The 16664-nt window shown below is 37.3% G+C and overlaps 1 protein-coding gene across 3 annotated transcripts in view; it reads left to right on the forward strand.

The window, feature by feature from the left end:
- LOC113097610 (tuberin-like) overlaps positions 1-16525 on the forward strand; it is a 38621-nt gene extending 22096 nt beyond the window's left edge. For 2 of the 3 annotated variants that reach the window (XM_026262874.1, XM_026262876.1), the window contains 15 exons: positions 566-721; positions 1225-1337; positions 2186-2440; positions 3923-4108; positions 6063-6131; positions 7718-7848; positions 8581-9113; positions 11252-11330; positions 12463-12549; positions 12622-12808; positions 13125-13264; positions 13347-13425; positions 13642-13733; positions 15552-15650; positions 15771-16525. In XM_026262874.1, the coding sequence (XP_026118659.1) occupies positions 566-721; positions 1225-1337; positions 2186-2440; positions 3923-4108; positions 6063-6131; positions 7718-7848; positions 8581-9113; positions 11252-11330; positions 12463-12549; positions 12622-12808; positions 13125-13264; positions 13347-13425; positions 13642-13733; positions 15552-15650; positions 15771-15941 (2377 nt within the window). In that variant the 3' untranslated portion in view covers positions 15942-16525. The remainder of the gene's footprint in view (positions 1-565; positions 722-1224; positions 1338-2185; positions 2441-3922; positions 4109-6062; positions 6132-7717; positions 7849-8580; positions 9114-11251; positions 11331-12462; positions 12550-12621; positions 12809-13124; positions 13265-13346; positions 13426-13641; positions 13734-15551; positions 15651-15770) is intronic. The other variant, XM_026262875.1, reaches the window with a different exon arrangement.
- The last annotated feature ends 139 nt before the right edge of the window (positions 16526-16664 follow it).

The following is a 16664-nucleotide window of genomic DNA, read 5'->3' on the forward strand; positions in this document are numbered from 1 at the left end:
ATCATGTTTTAAAAATAAACATTTATAATTTATGAAAACTAGTACGATACAGTACTAAAACAATACATAATAATAATAATAAGTCATTTATGCCAGTAGACCTCACTGACCAGTTTTTTAGGAAAAATGCACCAAAGCTGTTCTCCCATAAGACTTTTCGTTTGTCAGTCACTTTGAAATAAAGAGTCAGCTAAAGGAGTAAAAGCATTGAGCATGTGTGCAGAGCTGCTGTTTCTCTTTCTTTCATTTTAGGCTGGTTTACACACTTTCAGCTAGAACTGTAATCGCTTGACCGTCATCCTTTTGTTCGGTGTCTGTTTGCAAAGCTTTAAATAATACTAGTCTTCCATCTCAACAGTGAGTGATGAATGCAGGCCGCTGAACGCTGCATCGATTCCCCTTATGTTCCAGAGCAAACTTCCTTTTCTGTCGCTCTTATAGTAGTTGTTTTATCAGCTGATGTCCTTATTCAGCCTGTTGTTTGGTCCCTGTGAGAGATGGATGGCTCTCTCACAGTGACACTAAATACGATGATTGATGTGCTTGTGAACTCTTCCTCTCTCAGGTCTCCCATCGCAGAGTTCCTGTTGTCCGGTGGCCCCAGTATGACTTGGCTGGTTGGGAATAAGTTGATCACCATTACGACCAGCGGTGGCTCTCGAACCCAAGCCCTTCTGGGTCTGGACATGGCAGAGAAGCCCGGAGGAGGAGAAATGACCAGGTTACAATCGTTACAACAAAGATGGCACCAACCAGTCATGCTAGTGCTATGGGCTAACGTTTTAGCACATTGCTAACATGAATTAGAATGTGCTAGCATGTTTATAAAATGAGTCCCAATGTTCATATTGTCCATCTTAAATAGTGTGTGAGATTAGAATAAGTGTGTCCCAAAGCAGAGGTTGCTGAAAAGTGTATGCCATGCACACTCTGATGGCCAATATTACCCACAATCCACTGCGCTTTGGTGAAGGATTCTATCCAGAACTACAAACACTAATATAACACGTAAAAAAAACTACAAACATGGCAGAAGATAGATCGATGGATAGATGGATAGATGGATAGATAGATAGATAGATAGATGAATTGATGGATGGATGGATAGAACATGGATATATAGATGATAGATGGATGGATAGAGACAGGAAGAGGAAGAGCTTCATGTGTCTGTGTTCACTGCTCTGAGTCTCAATATAAAGACAGTACACACATGTTCTGCAGGTCTGACCCGTCCTTACACACCCGACAGACGAAAGAGGCTCCTGCCAAACTGGAGTCACAGTCGGGCCAGCAGATCAGCAGCAGCACTCGCACCCGCGTCCGCTCCATATCAGGTGACACACACACGCACACACACACGCACACACACACACACGCACACACACACACACACAGACACGCACACACACACACACAGACACACCCACACCCAAAACAAAATTTGACATTAAACTGAAATTAATTTTAAGTTTAAAATACCAACATGTCTAAAACTAAATAAATAAAAATATTAAAATCAAAACTAATAACAATAACCTGAAATATATAAAAATAAAAGCTAGTTCAAAACATGAATGAAAACTATAATAGTACATAGTATTAAAGTAACACTGCTCTGTTCAACATACAAGAATCATGAATTCAAACTAAAGCATGAAATCAAAATGTAGTTACTTTTTTTTTTTTTTTTTTTGTGAATAATCCTTAAATGCATGTTACTTTAAAATAAATGGTCTGGTAAAAAGTAGAGTTATTATAACAATTGCAGCTAAAATGAACTGAACCATAAAACCATTTTTGTTACCCAAAATAAAACAAATGTTAACTGACATAAAATATACAAAACAACTAACATTTCTCATTTTTATTTGACCTTAAAGTGCTAAAATAACTAAAGAAAAATATATAATAGAATCGAAATGAATTAAAAAATAGCAGAAACTAAATTCTAAAAAATTAAATTAAATGTGGAAATTATACAAATAAAAACTAATTCAAGATATGTAATATATTAGTACATAATGATATGCAATACTTAAAACTAAATAATAAAAGTCTTATAAAACTAAAAGTAGTAGTACTAATAAAAAAGGAAATAAAATGATTGAATTTTACATTTTAACAAATAATGATGGTCAAGATGGTGAAGTCACTAGAAGGCCCTCGTGGTTCCTCTGTGCAGGTGGTCACGCTCTGCGGGCCGGGCCGGCTCAGAGTCTCAGTCCTCTGGTGGCGTCTCCTGAGGGGGAGTACAGCGGCCCTCTGCCCCCGCCGGGACCCCCGCTGGAGGTGCTGGGGTCCCAGAGAGGAGTGGATGAGCACTCGGCGTCCTCCACATCACAGTCCTCAGCGCCGCTCAAAGACAAGTCCAGCCTGGCCGAGTTTGTGCCCGTGCTGACGCAGGGCTGGGCCGAGATCTTCATCCGCAGACCCTCAGGTACCACACAGACTTACCTCCTAACCTCGTCCCGGGCCGCAATTATCACCCTCTCGCTCTCAATTATGACACATTTGTGCAGGCACTAAAATTAAATCATCATAACTCCATTCCAAGGGCGTTTGAGAGGCGCATGAGTGATCTTGCGTCCCGCAGGGCATGCCATGCCATTTCCAAAGCTTCATAATAGTTTGACTCAGACCTGCCGTGCCCACGGGCCACATTTTCCTCAGCTTTTCTCCTCCATCTGCCTCTAAATGAAGAATAGCTCGGGAGCATTTAGCAGATTTGTATTTTTTTGTGCATTAATTGCGACGTGTCCTTGAGTGCTTCACTTCTTGAAGAATAACACGTGACAAGATGCTTTTTCAGTGCGGTTCCTGAGGATTTCACTGTGTTGCTGTTGTGGTCTTGTCACTATTTGTGCATGTCTTTCTTTCTCATGTCTACTTAGAACCATTTTTTCTATGTTTTATATTTCTTCTTCTTTTTTTTGTAATCTCTCTCTTTTGCTGTCTTTCTTTGAGTTGAGTTCAGTTTGGTTCACTTTATATTATGAGAAACAGTCAAAAGCCAAATAATAGGCTAATAATAAAGTACTCAAGTCAATCAAGTTATCAGTACTGTAAAATAAAAGTAAGGTTAAAATTAAAGTGTTTGTTGTACATTTTATATATTTTATTAATAAATGCATATAAATGTAATACAGTTAAATTTATATATTGATATAAAATGTAAAATAATTGTACTTTATCCTTATCCAAGTATTTGTTTCCGAACAGCCAAAGGCTTCCTCTCTGGGTAGGAAGTGACATCACACATTGTAACCTGTTTGTCTTCTTGATTTTTGTTTTCAAGCATTTTACACGTAACGTAGCCTCCTCAGATCTGGTTTTAGTCCGATTTTATGATTCAAAAGTCAAATAAAAAAATAAATGATATAAAAACAAAACATATGTTACAAATGTTGTGTACTCAATATTAAACAAGGAGTAGATCACACTGTGAAGTGTAAAAACAATCTAATGCATGAATTTGTTATAATGCGTAATATACATAGCTCTATTGTTTACATTATCTTATGTATTTTAACAGTTTTGTTCACTAAAACTACATTATTACTTGCTTTTGATACTTTATTTGAACTAATATTATTGCCTCATTGCTATTATATATGTATTTAAAGAAATTTTTAAGGCTAGTGTTCACTTATTCCTACTTTTATTACTAAAAAAATAAGTATAATTATTTGATTACTTTAGTAACTGCTCGGATAATCAACCAGTTACTTGTGACAGTCTTAATAATCAGATTCATTTGTTTTCTTAACAACCGTTATGTGTCACCGTGTGATGTTTTGAAGATACACCAAACAAAATGGATTCTGAAAATATTTTCTATTTTCTGTAATATATTTGTTTCCTCTGATTAGTTTGAGTCATGGATCATGTTTTAAAGCGTGCTCTGTAAATCTGCTCTCAGGGAACACCAGCTGGCTGATGTGTCTGGAGAACCCGCCGAGTCCCTTCTCGTCTGAGCTGGGGAACGTCCCGCTGCAGGAGCTGTCCAGTGTGCTGATGGCCATGGACGGGGTGAAGGAGCCCCAGAGCGAGGCCCCTGTGCCCCAGCCGCAGGGCAGGCCCTGTCCCATCCAGCGCTCCAACACCGGTGAGCTGCCGGCTCTCAAAACAGCACTGTTTCAGCTAATGTTCTTGGAGTTTATAGAGGAGAAATGTTGCGAGCGAAGTACTGCAGCTGAGTCTGAGAGTAGCATACTACCATGCTTTATTACTTCACACTGTTTATACAGTTCTGTAGCAGAGCTTTTCCTGCAAATATAGCATTTTTATTTTTGTATGCACAGAATTTCCAAATATATTACGAATTTTAGTTAAGGTTTTACATTTTGAAATAATTTTTTGTTGTTGTTTTCTCAGTTTTATTAATTAATTGCTAAAAATAAATGTTAAATGAGAAGTGTAAAAATATATATTAACTTTTTAATATTGCATTTAATATAATTTTTTTTAAATGCCTGAATTTTATTAACTGTGATAACCCTGAATAACATGAATCATTATCTTATTTTATATAACCATTATTGTTGTTTTTATTATTATTCACAAATTATTTTCCAAAAGTTTAGACATTTTTACTCAATCAGGGATATTAAAGGTGCCATAGAATGCATTGATACCATATTTTAAATGGTTCTCTGATGTCTCCAGAGTGTGTATGCAAAAGTTTATTTCAAAATAGCTTGTTGATCTTGTGCAGTTTGACCACAAGGAGGGTAACTTTATTAGTTAACATCATTAAATAATGTTCTGGATTAAGTATTAAGATCCTTTACTTAATAATGTATAAAGCACTAATACCATACTGTAAATGTCCTGCATTGGAAATGTTAGTTAAGTATAATCAGGTATAAACATTACTTAATGTACGTATAATCAGGAATATTGATTAAAAGGTTTAAAAATGAAAAAAGTTGCGTGACATTCAGCCAAGTATGGTGACCCACACTCAGAATTCGTGCTCTGCATTTAACCCATCCAAAGTGCACACACACAGCAATGAACACACACCCGGAGCAGCCATTTATGGGGGGACATTTCCTTAGAAAATGACAGTTAACCACTGTGTCCTCAGTGGTCTATAGAGACTCCTATGTTCGTTGGTGCATCCCAACACATGACACTTTTACTGGCTCTTTGGCGCTGACATTGTTTCTACAGCAGCTACAGCAAGAGAGCAGTATTGGCGGACCGCTGCTCCTCACTCAGAGCTGTGTATATGCTAATAGGGCAGAGAGAGTCGGTGAAAGTCCCGCCCATTTGTGACAATGACATCATAGTCTGGAACTGCTCGTGTGAAGAGACTGTGAAGAGACATATAAAACAATGGCTGGTTGTTTTCACATACTGCGGCCACAAAACTGTGTTCAAAACACCTTATAAAAGTGATTTTTGCATTCTGTGACACCTTTAAATATGCAAAATAATTATGTGCAAGATCATGTCTGGATGTCAGCTGAATAAAACAGGTATACTTAGTAGTATGCAGGGATGATAGTCCAAACGAAGAGATAAAAAGGCTCAATTAAGAATAACATACTACGTTTACTATTACATGGCAGAAATGGTAAAACTAGTATGCTGTTTCAATGCTGTATGTTACCTAGAATATTTATATAAACAGTATGTAAGAGCGCACACACACACACACACACACACACACACACACATATAGCTGCAACAGTTGAGTGCATCAAGTGTCCAACATTCCACACATTTTTTCTGTTATTTTAGTGCATCATCCGGGTGTTTAAAGTGCACTTTTTTGGGGCACATCACACATTTCTGGATGTATTTTTTTTCATTATCATATTTCATTTGAATGTTTTATTTCTCTTATTGGCCGTGTCACCTCTCTCTAACATACAGTGCATGTCAGTGCCACACATTAAAAAGCGAAAGCATTTGTCCTCCAAAGTCCTCTTGAAGGCGCTCTACACATCTGTCAGCCTGACTCTCTCTGACTGTTTCTGTGTGTTTCCTCTGGGTCCATGCGGTGTTGATGGCTTGGCCTGTGTTGGTTTTGTCTGGGTTTGTCGCTGCAGTGGGTGCTCTGGGCTCTCTCTGCTCCCCTGAAACACCCGGCAGGTTACACAGGAGTATATCGTGGGCAGGTAGATATGTATGTGGCTTTGAGCACGTACACGCGCCGCTCGAGAGTGTTTCTGTAGCTTCCTGTCTTCATTAACACTCAACGATCCAGATCAAAGCAACTAATCAGCGCTCAGCTCGACACAGAAACAGAGATGGGATTGATTCCTGATTCTCCTTTTCCTGGAGCTCTTTTCACTTCCCTTCACACTTTTCTTGCGTCCGTGAATTTGACTTGAAAGGCATCTTTCTCTATTAATGTTTTCAGTTTGATCTGCATGTTATAGCTGGACAGTGTGGATAAAAAAGGTTTTGAAGGGCTGAGACGTTTCAGTCGTTCTATTAAAATCCAGAATATAGGTATTTGACATAACTTGTCTGTTAACTGGTCTGTATTTAGGATCAATATTTTAGGTTAAAATGTACATGAATGTGCAAGGAAAATTGTATTTTTATAGGTGATAAAAAGTTTATATTTTGTCAAATCAAAAAGCTTTTTTTCTTTTCTTTTTTGCTGTCGTAATGAATTTTGAAAGAATGTAGTTTTGCAATCATAATTATAATTATTCTTCTAAATTAAAATAAATATTAGTCAGATTATTATTATTATTATTATCATTATTATATCAGTTATTACTTTTATTTTACAATATAACCATATACTGCATAATAATAATAAAAGCAGTATTTGCCTGCATTACTAGACCTTTCAGTCAGTTAAAAATATGAATTGCATGATCTGGCAATGCACTGAATTAATCTGTGCATTAATATTTAATGCATTTTGAAGGCTAATAAAAAAAAAGGGATTTTCTTCGTGAAAAAATATTTTTATGTAATTTTTGTAATTACAGAAAACAAATCTAATATTATTTAGGTATTAAAATGTATATGAAATATTCTTAAATGTCTTAGTTTTTTTTTTTTTTTACTGTATCACCCAGCCATTCTTACTATTATTAGTCAGATGTAGCTAAAATGTTCAATATTAATTCAATTTCTTTAAATGATTGTTATTACCATTATCAGTTAATTTCATAATTTTATGCATTTGCATCAAAATATAAATTTATATTAATAAACAGCAATATTTAGCTTCATATTAGTGCTGTCAGTTTAATTAAAAAAACAACTAAATTAAATATAATATTTTATAATTACATGATATTCCGAAGGATAATAAGTCAGTTAATTCAAAAGAACATTTTAAGGAAGCTCAGAACAAACATGTAAATATTAAAGGGCTGGTAAATGTTTTTATCATTATTTTTCAGACAGACAGAGAGAGAGTTTTAGCGGTGTATGTCTGCTTCAGTTTGTTTTGTGAGCTCGACGGACCCTGCGCTAGCATACAGACCTCAAATCTAACACATATAGACATCAGCTCACATCTCCATTTCACTGGGTCTTTAAAAGCATGTTCTGTAAAGCCTTTCAGTGTCAAATCTGTATTGAACCTGCTTCAACTGGATCAGCGTGTGTGTGTTTGTGCAGGTTTGGTCTCCAGATGGCTCTGCATGTGTTAGTGACCGTAGGAGAGTCTCTAGACTAATCACAAGTATCCTCTGCTACAGTGTGATGAGACGACATCTGGTTTCTTGTCTCTCAGATTCGGTTGTGTTGGAAGAAGCTGGACGGAGCAGAGCGACCGAGTCCAGAGAGCTGGAGGAGTTTGAGGGCGTAGCGTCTGAACCCATCTTCATGAGCGCAGCTACAACCCCAGCCGGCTTACTGAGCAGAGTGAGGGAGTCCACACCAAACACACTCAACAGTAGACAAAACACTGTTAACAGTCATGCATTACGGTATTGTGGTACTCTGTAATAAAGGATGTAATTGTGTAAGTGACTTTGTAAGGAAAGTAATGCATTATGCTACTTTTGTGTTACTTTTTTGTCACCTGGACTGGGCTTGTGTTATTGCTTTTAATAACAAAACGTTATATTTATTTTATTTTTTTTATTCTAAAGCCTCTTTCATACTAAAAGTGTGAAGTCAAATTAAATCAAAGTTTATTTATAGAGTACTTCTTTAAAATATCAACGTGTGTCCGTGACGAAGTGTCAGTGAATAAACGGGAAAACAAAGTCACTTCTGCTATTTGAAAAACTTTTCTTGTAAACTTAAAAGTAATGTTACTTTTTTTATTTAAGCTATTTTAAAACAGTCTTTACATAAACTATATTGTATATGCATAAACTTTAATTTGGCGAGTGTTCATTTTAGTTCCCGTTTATATATTATAAATTATAATGTAAATATTTTCAATAAATATACACTGTACACAAATATACAGTATATTACATAAACAATAACTTCTATTTTGGATGAGATTAATTGCAATTAATTGTTTGACACTTATATATATGACACTTATATATTTGACACTTATATTTATATATATATATAAACATTGACATAAAGGGTACTGTATTTGATGAATGCCAGACTGATTGCTGTCCCTCTCCTCAGTCGTCCTCCACCTCGAGTCAGGACGATGAGAAGTCGACTCTGGAGGAGGTGAGTGAGGGCGGTATCCCCATTGATCAGCCTCCGCTGGGTCTCTCCACACCGGGACATCAGGAGGCAGACGTCTCATTATCTCAGGCCACCACCCTGAGCAAGTCCAGCTCGTCCCCGGAGCTGCAGACTCTCCCCGAGGCCTTCACCAAAGCTGCGGTCCAGAGCGCCGCGGACGGAGACCTGCTGAGCTCCCGGATCCCCACGGTCCAGGCCGGCGAGAGAGAGACCTCGGGAGAGAGCGTAACATCAGCCGGCCCGTCCAGCGCCAGCGTCTCCGTCTCCTCGTCCTCCACCTCCAGGATGAGGCTGGAGTTTCCCACATCTCAGCCGGGACCCCTGTCTCCCGCCGGACACAGACCCCGAGGACACACCATCTCCGTGTCCGCACCCTCGTCCCGCAGGGAGAGGAAGATGGACCGAGACTCGTACCACAACCGCGGAGGAGCATCCAACGCAGAGAAGAGCTCAGGACTCAGTCCCAGGTAACATGACGGCCAAACTCGTTTTCTACCTTCATTTATACACATCAGGAAGTTTGTTTTTCATGCAATTACACTGAACGCAAACTGAAAGTTTCAAGCATGTTAAGATTTACTATTTTATGCATTAAATTGATCAAAAGTGATCGTAAATGCATATACAAAATATTAGTATTTCAAATAAATGCTGTTCTTTTAAACGTTTATTTCAGCAAAGAATCATTTAAAAAAACCTGATAATAATCATAAATGTTTCTTGAGCAGTAAATCTGCATATTTGATACTAGATCGGCCTCAGTAATAACACAATAAACATCATTTGAGAACAACATGCTCCTAACCAGGATTCATTATTTATTACTCACACGTCGTAAAGTCCCTAGAAATGTTATCATTGCATCAAGGTCTTTTGGAAACATGTCTTTTGATTGCATCTCACTTTTAGCAGATGTTTTTCATAATGAAGATGTGGACGATGGGACATTTTGTATAAAATAATGCAAGGGAAAAGCTTCCTGTGTAATGGTGTATCAGTTCTTATCAAAACTACAACTATTTACAGTCTATTAAGGCTTTGCGACATGGCCAATGATATTAACAACACAATATTTATTTACCATATATTACAATATTACAATTTTAATTTACCAATAATGGAAAAAGAAAAGCTTTCCACATGTTTGTTAAACCTTGATAGGTTAATTTAATTTAATTTAATTTAATTTAATTTAATTTAATTTACAAATTTATCATTAAAAAAGTGTCTAATTAAACAAATTAATACAACTTATTTTTTAATCGGTCTTTCAAAATGTAATGAAATAAAAGGATAATTACAACAAAACATTGCACAATAAATAGCACTGTATAGATTAATGAAGAAGGTGTATGATATTCTTATCATTATTACTTGAAAATTACATTTTATTATACAATAGCGATTTAACTCTGTCATAATTTCTTCAAGTTAAACCAGTCTCTTATTTTGACGGGTTGTCGTGAAGTCTTTCAGGTTTGCTTTGAGTCTGAGTGTGTTTTTGACAGTAGTTTTTCTGAAATGAAATGATAAACCCTTATAATAGTTAGCCTATTAGCGACAAGCACTGACTAGCTGTTGCTGGATTTATTTTTGCTTTTAGATTTATACACATAGGGTAAAAATGTCCAGAGCTTATCATCGTTTTCGGCATAAATATATTGTTTTATTGCTCAGCCCTATAATCGGCGAGCGTTGTGTAATGGATGGTGGAAAGTGTGATTGTTAACACACCTGTAATGTCTCTGAACAGCATCCATTTGATCCCAAGTGCTCTATTTTCTAGAAAAAGCTCAGCATTATACGGAGAGTAATGATACGGCTGTAACGCCTCATTTTTCCCTTGCTGTCATCATCTGTCACCTCTGTTGACATGAAATCATCCTGCCTCCTTCGCTCGCTCGACTCACTTTGTGAAGTGAGGCTCTTTCTGAGTTGAGCGCCTTCAGATTGTTGCCTTGAATTGGAATTAGGTGTAAATGACTGCCATCTGTCTCTGTGCGGTTCACGATCGATACTTTCACTATTTATAGACAGAAGCGCAGGAAAACATCGTGGGTTTACCCAAACGGGTTTCTCCTCCGTATGTGTCTGGTTTAATGGGCTTCTGTCAGACACTAAGAGCTGTTGTCTTTCTCTTGAAACAGCTCACAATGCTTTTTGCAGTTGTGTTTAAATTGCTGTTCGATAAAAAGCATGTCTGTTTTGATAAAGCCGCAATTACTTTCTATTAAGGATTGAGGGCTCTGTCACTCACAATACACTTGCTGGATGAATAGAGACGTAAAAGGAGTAGTTTCTGCAGAGGAACACAGAGTTATGAATGTCCTGCTTCTGTCTTCCATGCGGCAAACACAGATGCGGATCAGATTTGTATCCTCAGTTGAAGTCGTGTTGGGGCAGGTTTAATGTGTCTCATGAGGTCTGGAGAGTGTTTCTTCTCCCGATCGAGCACGTATCCTCTCCACACTTCTTCACCTTTAGCCGTGATCGTTTCCTGTGTGATGACACGTGATGAAAACTGTGCGGGACATTAACTGTAGTGTGTGCGTGTGTTTGTGTGGAGGTTCAGTCTGACCTTTGCTCCTCTTCTTCCTGTCGAAAGCTTCGTCTTCCTGCAGCTCTATCACTCTCCGTTCTTTGGGAGTGAAGCCAACAAACCCCTCCTGCTGCCCAAAACTCAGGTGAGGACACCATCTCTCTTATAACTGGGCACATCTCCCATATACTTCACATCTAAAGTCACACCAAATTAAAAAAGGGAAAGAGAAAAACTTTTAATTGTTTTATATTTATCTTTTTATTAATTGATACACATTTTGGTTAAATGGTTAAAAAAATCAGGGTTATTATCAGTATTAAAAATACTAGTAAAATACTAGTAATACACAATAATATTAAAGTAATACCTATACCTATTATTATTTAATATTCTTTATCTTTGCTGCAACTAACCATATTAATAATTGTTATTATTTTATAAAAAATTTTATATATGTAAATAATATGCGATGTTTTATATAATTTAACAGTTTAATGTATCCATTATAATAGTATTTGTTATAATTTATGCAGATTTTTGTTTTAAAATCTGGATAGGGTCAGGGTTATTTTAATTTAAAATTTAAAAAAAATAGCGCGGCCAAACAATTAATCACTCTTAATCACATCCAAAATAAACATATTTGTTTACGTAATATATGTGTATACTGTGTATATTTATTAATTATTTATTAATTATTATTTATTATTTATATATTTATTATATATATATAAGACACATACAGTGTATATTTAAAAATATATATGATATATAAATGTAGCATTTTTCTTAAATATATACATGAATGTGTGTTTATTTATATATACACACACACATAATGTAAACAATTCTTTTATTTTGGATGTGATTAATGGTGATTAAGTGTTTGACAGAACTAATTAAAAAAAACCTTTAAAAATTACAAAAACACAACAACAAAAAAATGCTAAAATGTTAAACTATAAAATCAAAACAAATTTTACAAATAAATTAAAAATACTAACAAAAATATATAATGGCATATCAATGGTACTAAAATATCACTGTGTAGGATAGGACTTGATCAGACTGAATTACAGTCATCAGAATGGTTTGCATTACAGTAATGAGATCTTAAAGGGAAAATAATGATATTTATTTATACAAATAATAATAAAAATATTTTTTTTGACTTTCATTCTATAATTTGGATGTAGATGTATGTTTTTCTTTGAGACTGACCCAATCCCTTTCTATGTGCCTCTTGATTGTCTTCACATGAATGTTGTCCCCAGCTGATCGATCGAGCCGTTAAGGTCCTGGACCAGATGCCTCCGTACGACACTCATAAGATCGGCGTGGTGTTTGTAGGAGCCGGGCAGGTAGAGTCACGTTCTGCTGCTTCAGAGCTCGCTGGAAGGCTGTGTGATTGACCGTTGTGTTGTGTTGACCAGGCCAATAACGAGGTGTCCATCCTGTCCAACGAGTACGGCTCCAACCGCTACGCTCAGTTCCTCACCGGCCTGGGAAAACTCATCCACCTGAAGGACTGCGACCCCGACCAGATCTTCCTGGGAGGACTGGATCAGTACGGAGACGACGGAGAGTTCACCTACTGCTGGCACGATGACATCATGCAAGGTCAGGCCAGAATCAGGGTCACCAAAAAAAAAAAACCCAAATAACAACAGCTTTCATTGATCTAAATAATCATTATACTGTTACATGTTAAAATGCTAACACTTTACAACGAGCTTCATTAGTAAATGTCACATTACTGTTTCTAGCTATTTATTAACAAAACAAAAAGAAAGTTCCTAGAAGAACGTAATAAATAAAAGCACACCTGTGAATATGTCAGATATGTGAAACATGATGTATTTATGCCAGGCTTTGAGTGTTATTATGTGAAGTTCATAAAGAGCTGATGTTAATTCTGGTGTTTGTTCTTCTGCAGCGATCTTCCACATAGCCACACTGATGCCGAACCGCGAGAGCGACAAGGGCTGCTGCAATAAGAAACGCCACATCGGGAACGACTTCGTGGTGGTGGTGTACAATGACTCCGGAGAGGAGTACAAACTCGGCACCATCAAGGTGTGTGTGTGAGAGAGAGTCCACATGCATCTCATTTCTGTTTCTGCCACAAAGCATTTTAAAATGATGATATTTTGTTTAGGGTCAGTTCAACTTCGTGGAGGTGCTTATAAAGCCTCTGGACTACGAGAGTAACCTGGTGACGCTGCAGTGCCGGAAAGGTGAAACAAGCGCTTAGATTCAGAGAGATGTGTGTGTGTGTGTGTGTGCGTGTGTGTGCGTGTGTGTGTGTGTGTGTGTGTGTGTGTGCCTGTGTGCGTGTGTGCGTGTGTGCGTGTGTGCGTGTGTGCGTGTGTGTGTGTGTGTGTGTGTGTGTGTGTGTGTGTGTGCGAGTGTGTGTGTGTTCAGTAACGCTGTAACTCCTCCTCCTCTCTCAGATCTGGAGGGTTTGGTGGACACCAGTGTGGCGAAGATCGTTTCTGACCGCAATCTACCGCTGCTCGTGAGACAGATGGCACTCCACGCCAACGTGAGACTCCTTCTTGTCTTTTGTCTCTTTTTTTTTCTGTGTCTTATGGAAGCTTAAATCGGCCACAGAATAAAACATTTATATTTTTTAAATTTGGACGTTTTACCCTGAAGTCTGAGTTCACATCTCACAATTCAGAGTCCTGACTTTTTCCCTTGGAATTCTGACTTTCGAATTTCTCCTCACAATTAAGATTTTTCCCCTTGGTTAACCATTAAATTATTATTTTTTTTCTTCTGGGAATTGTAAGTTTACATCTCACAGTTTTGAATTTCTTTCTTGTATTTTTACGGGGGGTTTTTTCTCACAATTCAGGTTAAAAAAATTTCCAAGAAAAAAAAAACTTAAATATTCATTTTATTGTTTATCTGAGTTTTTAGTTTACATCTTACAGTCTTTTTTACACAACAGAATAAAAAAGAAATTTATAGACAGAGAAAAAAAGTGAAAAAATTTATCAGAATTGAGAGGAATAAAGTCAGAATTGAGAGCTAAAAAGTTGCAGATACCATTTTATTTATTTTTTTATTCCACGGTGGAAACAAGCTTCCATAGTGAGTTATATTTAAACACATGTTGTTGACCTCTGCCCCCTGAAATTTATTGTGATTAATCATATTCAAACATTTTTGTTTACATAATATGTGTGTGTGTGTGTGCATATGTATTATGTATATATAAATACACATACAGTATATATTTAGAAAATATTTACATGTATTTACATGTACATATTTATATTCATGTTATATATATATATATATATATATATATATATATATATATATATATATATATATATATATATATTTTATATATAAACACATTTTTTTAATTAAAATTAATGTGTGTGTATTTATATATACATAAATATATACAGTGCATACACATATTTCGTAAACAAATAGTTTTATTTTGAATGTGATTAATCGTGATTAATCATTTGACAGCATTTTTTTATGCAAAAAAAAAAAGCCTTTTCTTTTTGTGTCTGACAGCATTGTATGTAATTCATTCACTTAACATTGAGAAAAGAGTTAAAATGCTTAAACCAGAAATGTTTGCTAGGTTACTTCTAATTTTTTTTTTCTGAGTACTTTTTACTTTCACTCATGTATGTTTTGGGCTAGATACTTGGACTTTAAATTGAGCAACACGTCACATTACTTCCACGTAAGGTTGATTTTCGGAGTACTTTTCACATCCCTGACTGTGGATGTCATGATCTGAGCTGTTAGTTATGTGGAAAGGGTGCAGAGCAAGCGCAGTTATTACAGTGTTTGCCTTAACAGGAAGCACTAATAAAGACACACTCTGTTTAACATAAATCTGCAGTTGTTCTGGGGTAGTTCTCTTCCCACCTACTGCTGATAACGTGAGAGTGTGTAATAAAGCTGTGTGGCCTCCGAGGCCCTCCGAATCACTGCCGGCTCCAGGAGCGAGAGCGCACAGCCCACTGCACACACGCAGGTCAGGGGAGGATACACGCAGAACTCAGGTTTCACCCACAACACACACTGTTTTGGGTGGACTTTTAACTTCTTGTTTCCATGGTTACAACGGAACTTTAGGAGACAGAAAGCAGTTTAGTTCGGGAATTTATGTGCAATCCTGGCACCATGTTGCTATCCTAAATCAGCATGTGTTCCAGCATACGGCACTCGCCCCTCACAGTCCAATCAACATCTGACAGAGAAAGTCTGGTCCAGTGCTAAATTCAGAAGGTGGTCACAGCTTGTGTTTTCATTCTTCAAGCAGTAATTTCAAATGATCACATTGCATTCGAACCTTTCTAATGAGAGTTTTTGTCTTGTGTAGATGGCATCGCTGGTGCATCAGTGCAGAGCCAACCCATCAGACGCCTACGCTTCGAAATGGTTGGCCAGATTGAGACACATCAAGAGGATCAGGACACGGGTACCAAAGCTCAAATATAGGATTTCTAGATCTAGTTTTAACATAGCCCCAAATTTTTGTTTGGTAGTATAATGTGTATATATGTATATATCACATGGAGGATGTTTTCTCCATCGACAGGCTCAGGAGGAAATTCAGTCCCGCCCCACTCATGCAGTCTCTCTGACCCAAAGCCACGCCCCCATGCAGAATAAACCCGCCCACCAGCCCCCCGGCTCTGCTTCGAACCCAGACGCCGGCCAGAGGAAGAGGCTGGTGTCCACCGTCGACGATTTCACAGACTTTGTCTAGTGAGAGACCAGTGAAGTGTTTTAAATCGAGACCGAGAGACGCTGCGTTCCCATCAGTCCAGACGAACCAATCCACTCCTGAAGGCGGAGGGAGGGCAGAGAGGTTTGGTGTTAGTAAGATTTGATCACCTTTAAAACCACCCAACATGCCACAGGAAGTAAGAGATCCACTCAGCCGGGACACAGCTTCACTCAACGCTGTGACTGTATGAATGAATTTCCCAAAGCGCTGCTCTGACTGCTGACAGATGGATGTGAAGCAGAACGACTAAACTGCACACGCACACGGTTAACACGCTTTCCTTTCTCTGCCCATCTTCATCCAAGCGTTTCTTTCTCTAGAGCAAACTTGTGTTCACACACTCATTTCCTCTGAATATATCAAAATGTTCTGTGATATTAACGGTCCAACCGTTTTGCTTGGTTCCTGTTGTTTTCTTTGTGTTTGATGGTTATTGCTTACGTAATGAGTTTCTAATAGAACAACAGATTTGCAGAACAACAGCTAGTACGGTAAACCACATCAGAAGTGTGTGTGCATGTGTGCGCTTCGCTACCAAATAAAACACTCAAATGTGCAAATACTGCTGTCGTTTAGAGTCTACTTTCACTCTTTTTACCACTATTGTTTTATATATAATTCTTTTATAGCCTATATTAAATGTATGTAGATCACCGTAATTAATTCGGTAAGTAATCATGCACCACACTCAATGCCTGTTAA

This window comes from Carassius auratus, unplaced genomic scaffold (genome assembly GCF_003368295.1).
Source record: "Carassius auratus strain Wakin unplaced genomic scaffold, ASM336829v1 scaf_tig00216332, whole genome shotgun sequence".
NCBI classification, from domain to species: domain Eukaryota; kingdom Metazoa; phylum Chordata; class Actinopteri; order Cypriniformes; family Cyprinidae; genus Carassius; species Carassius auratus.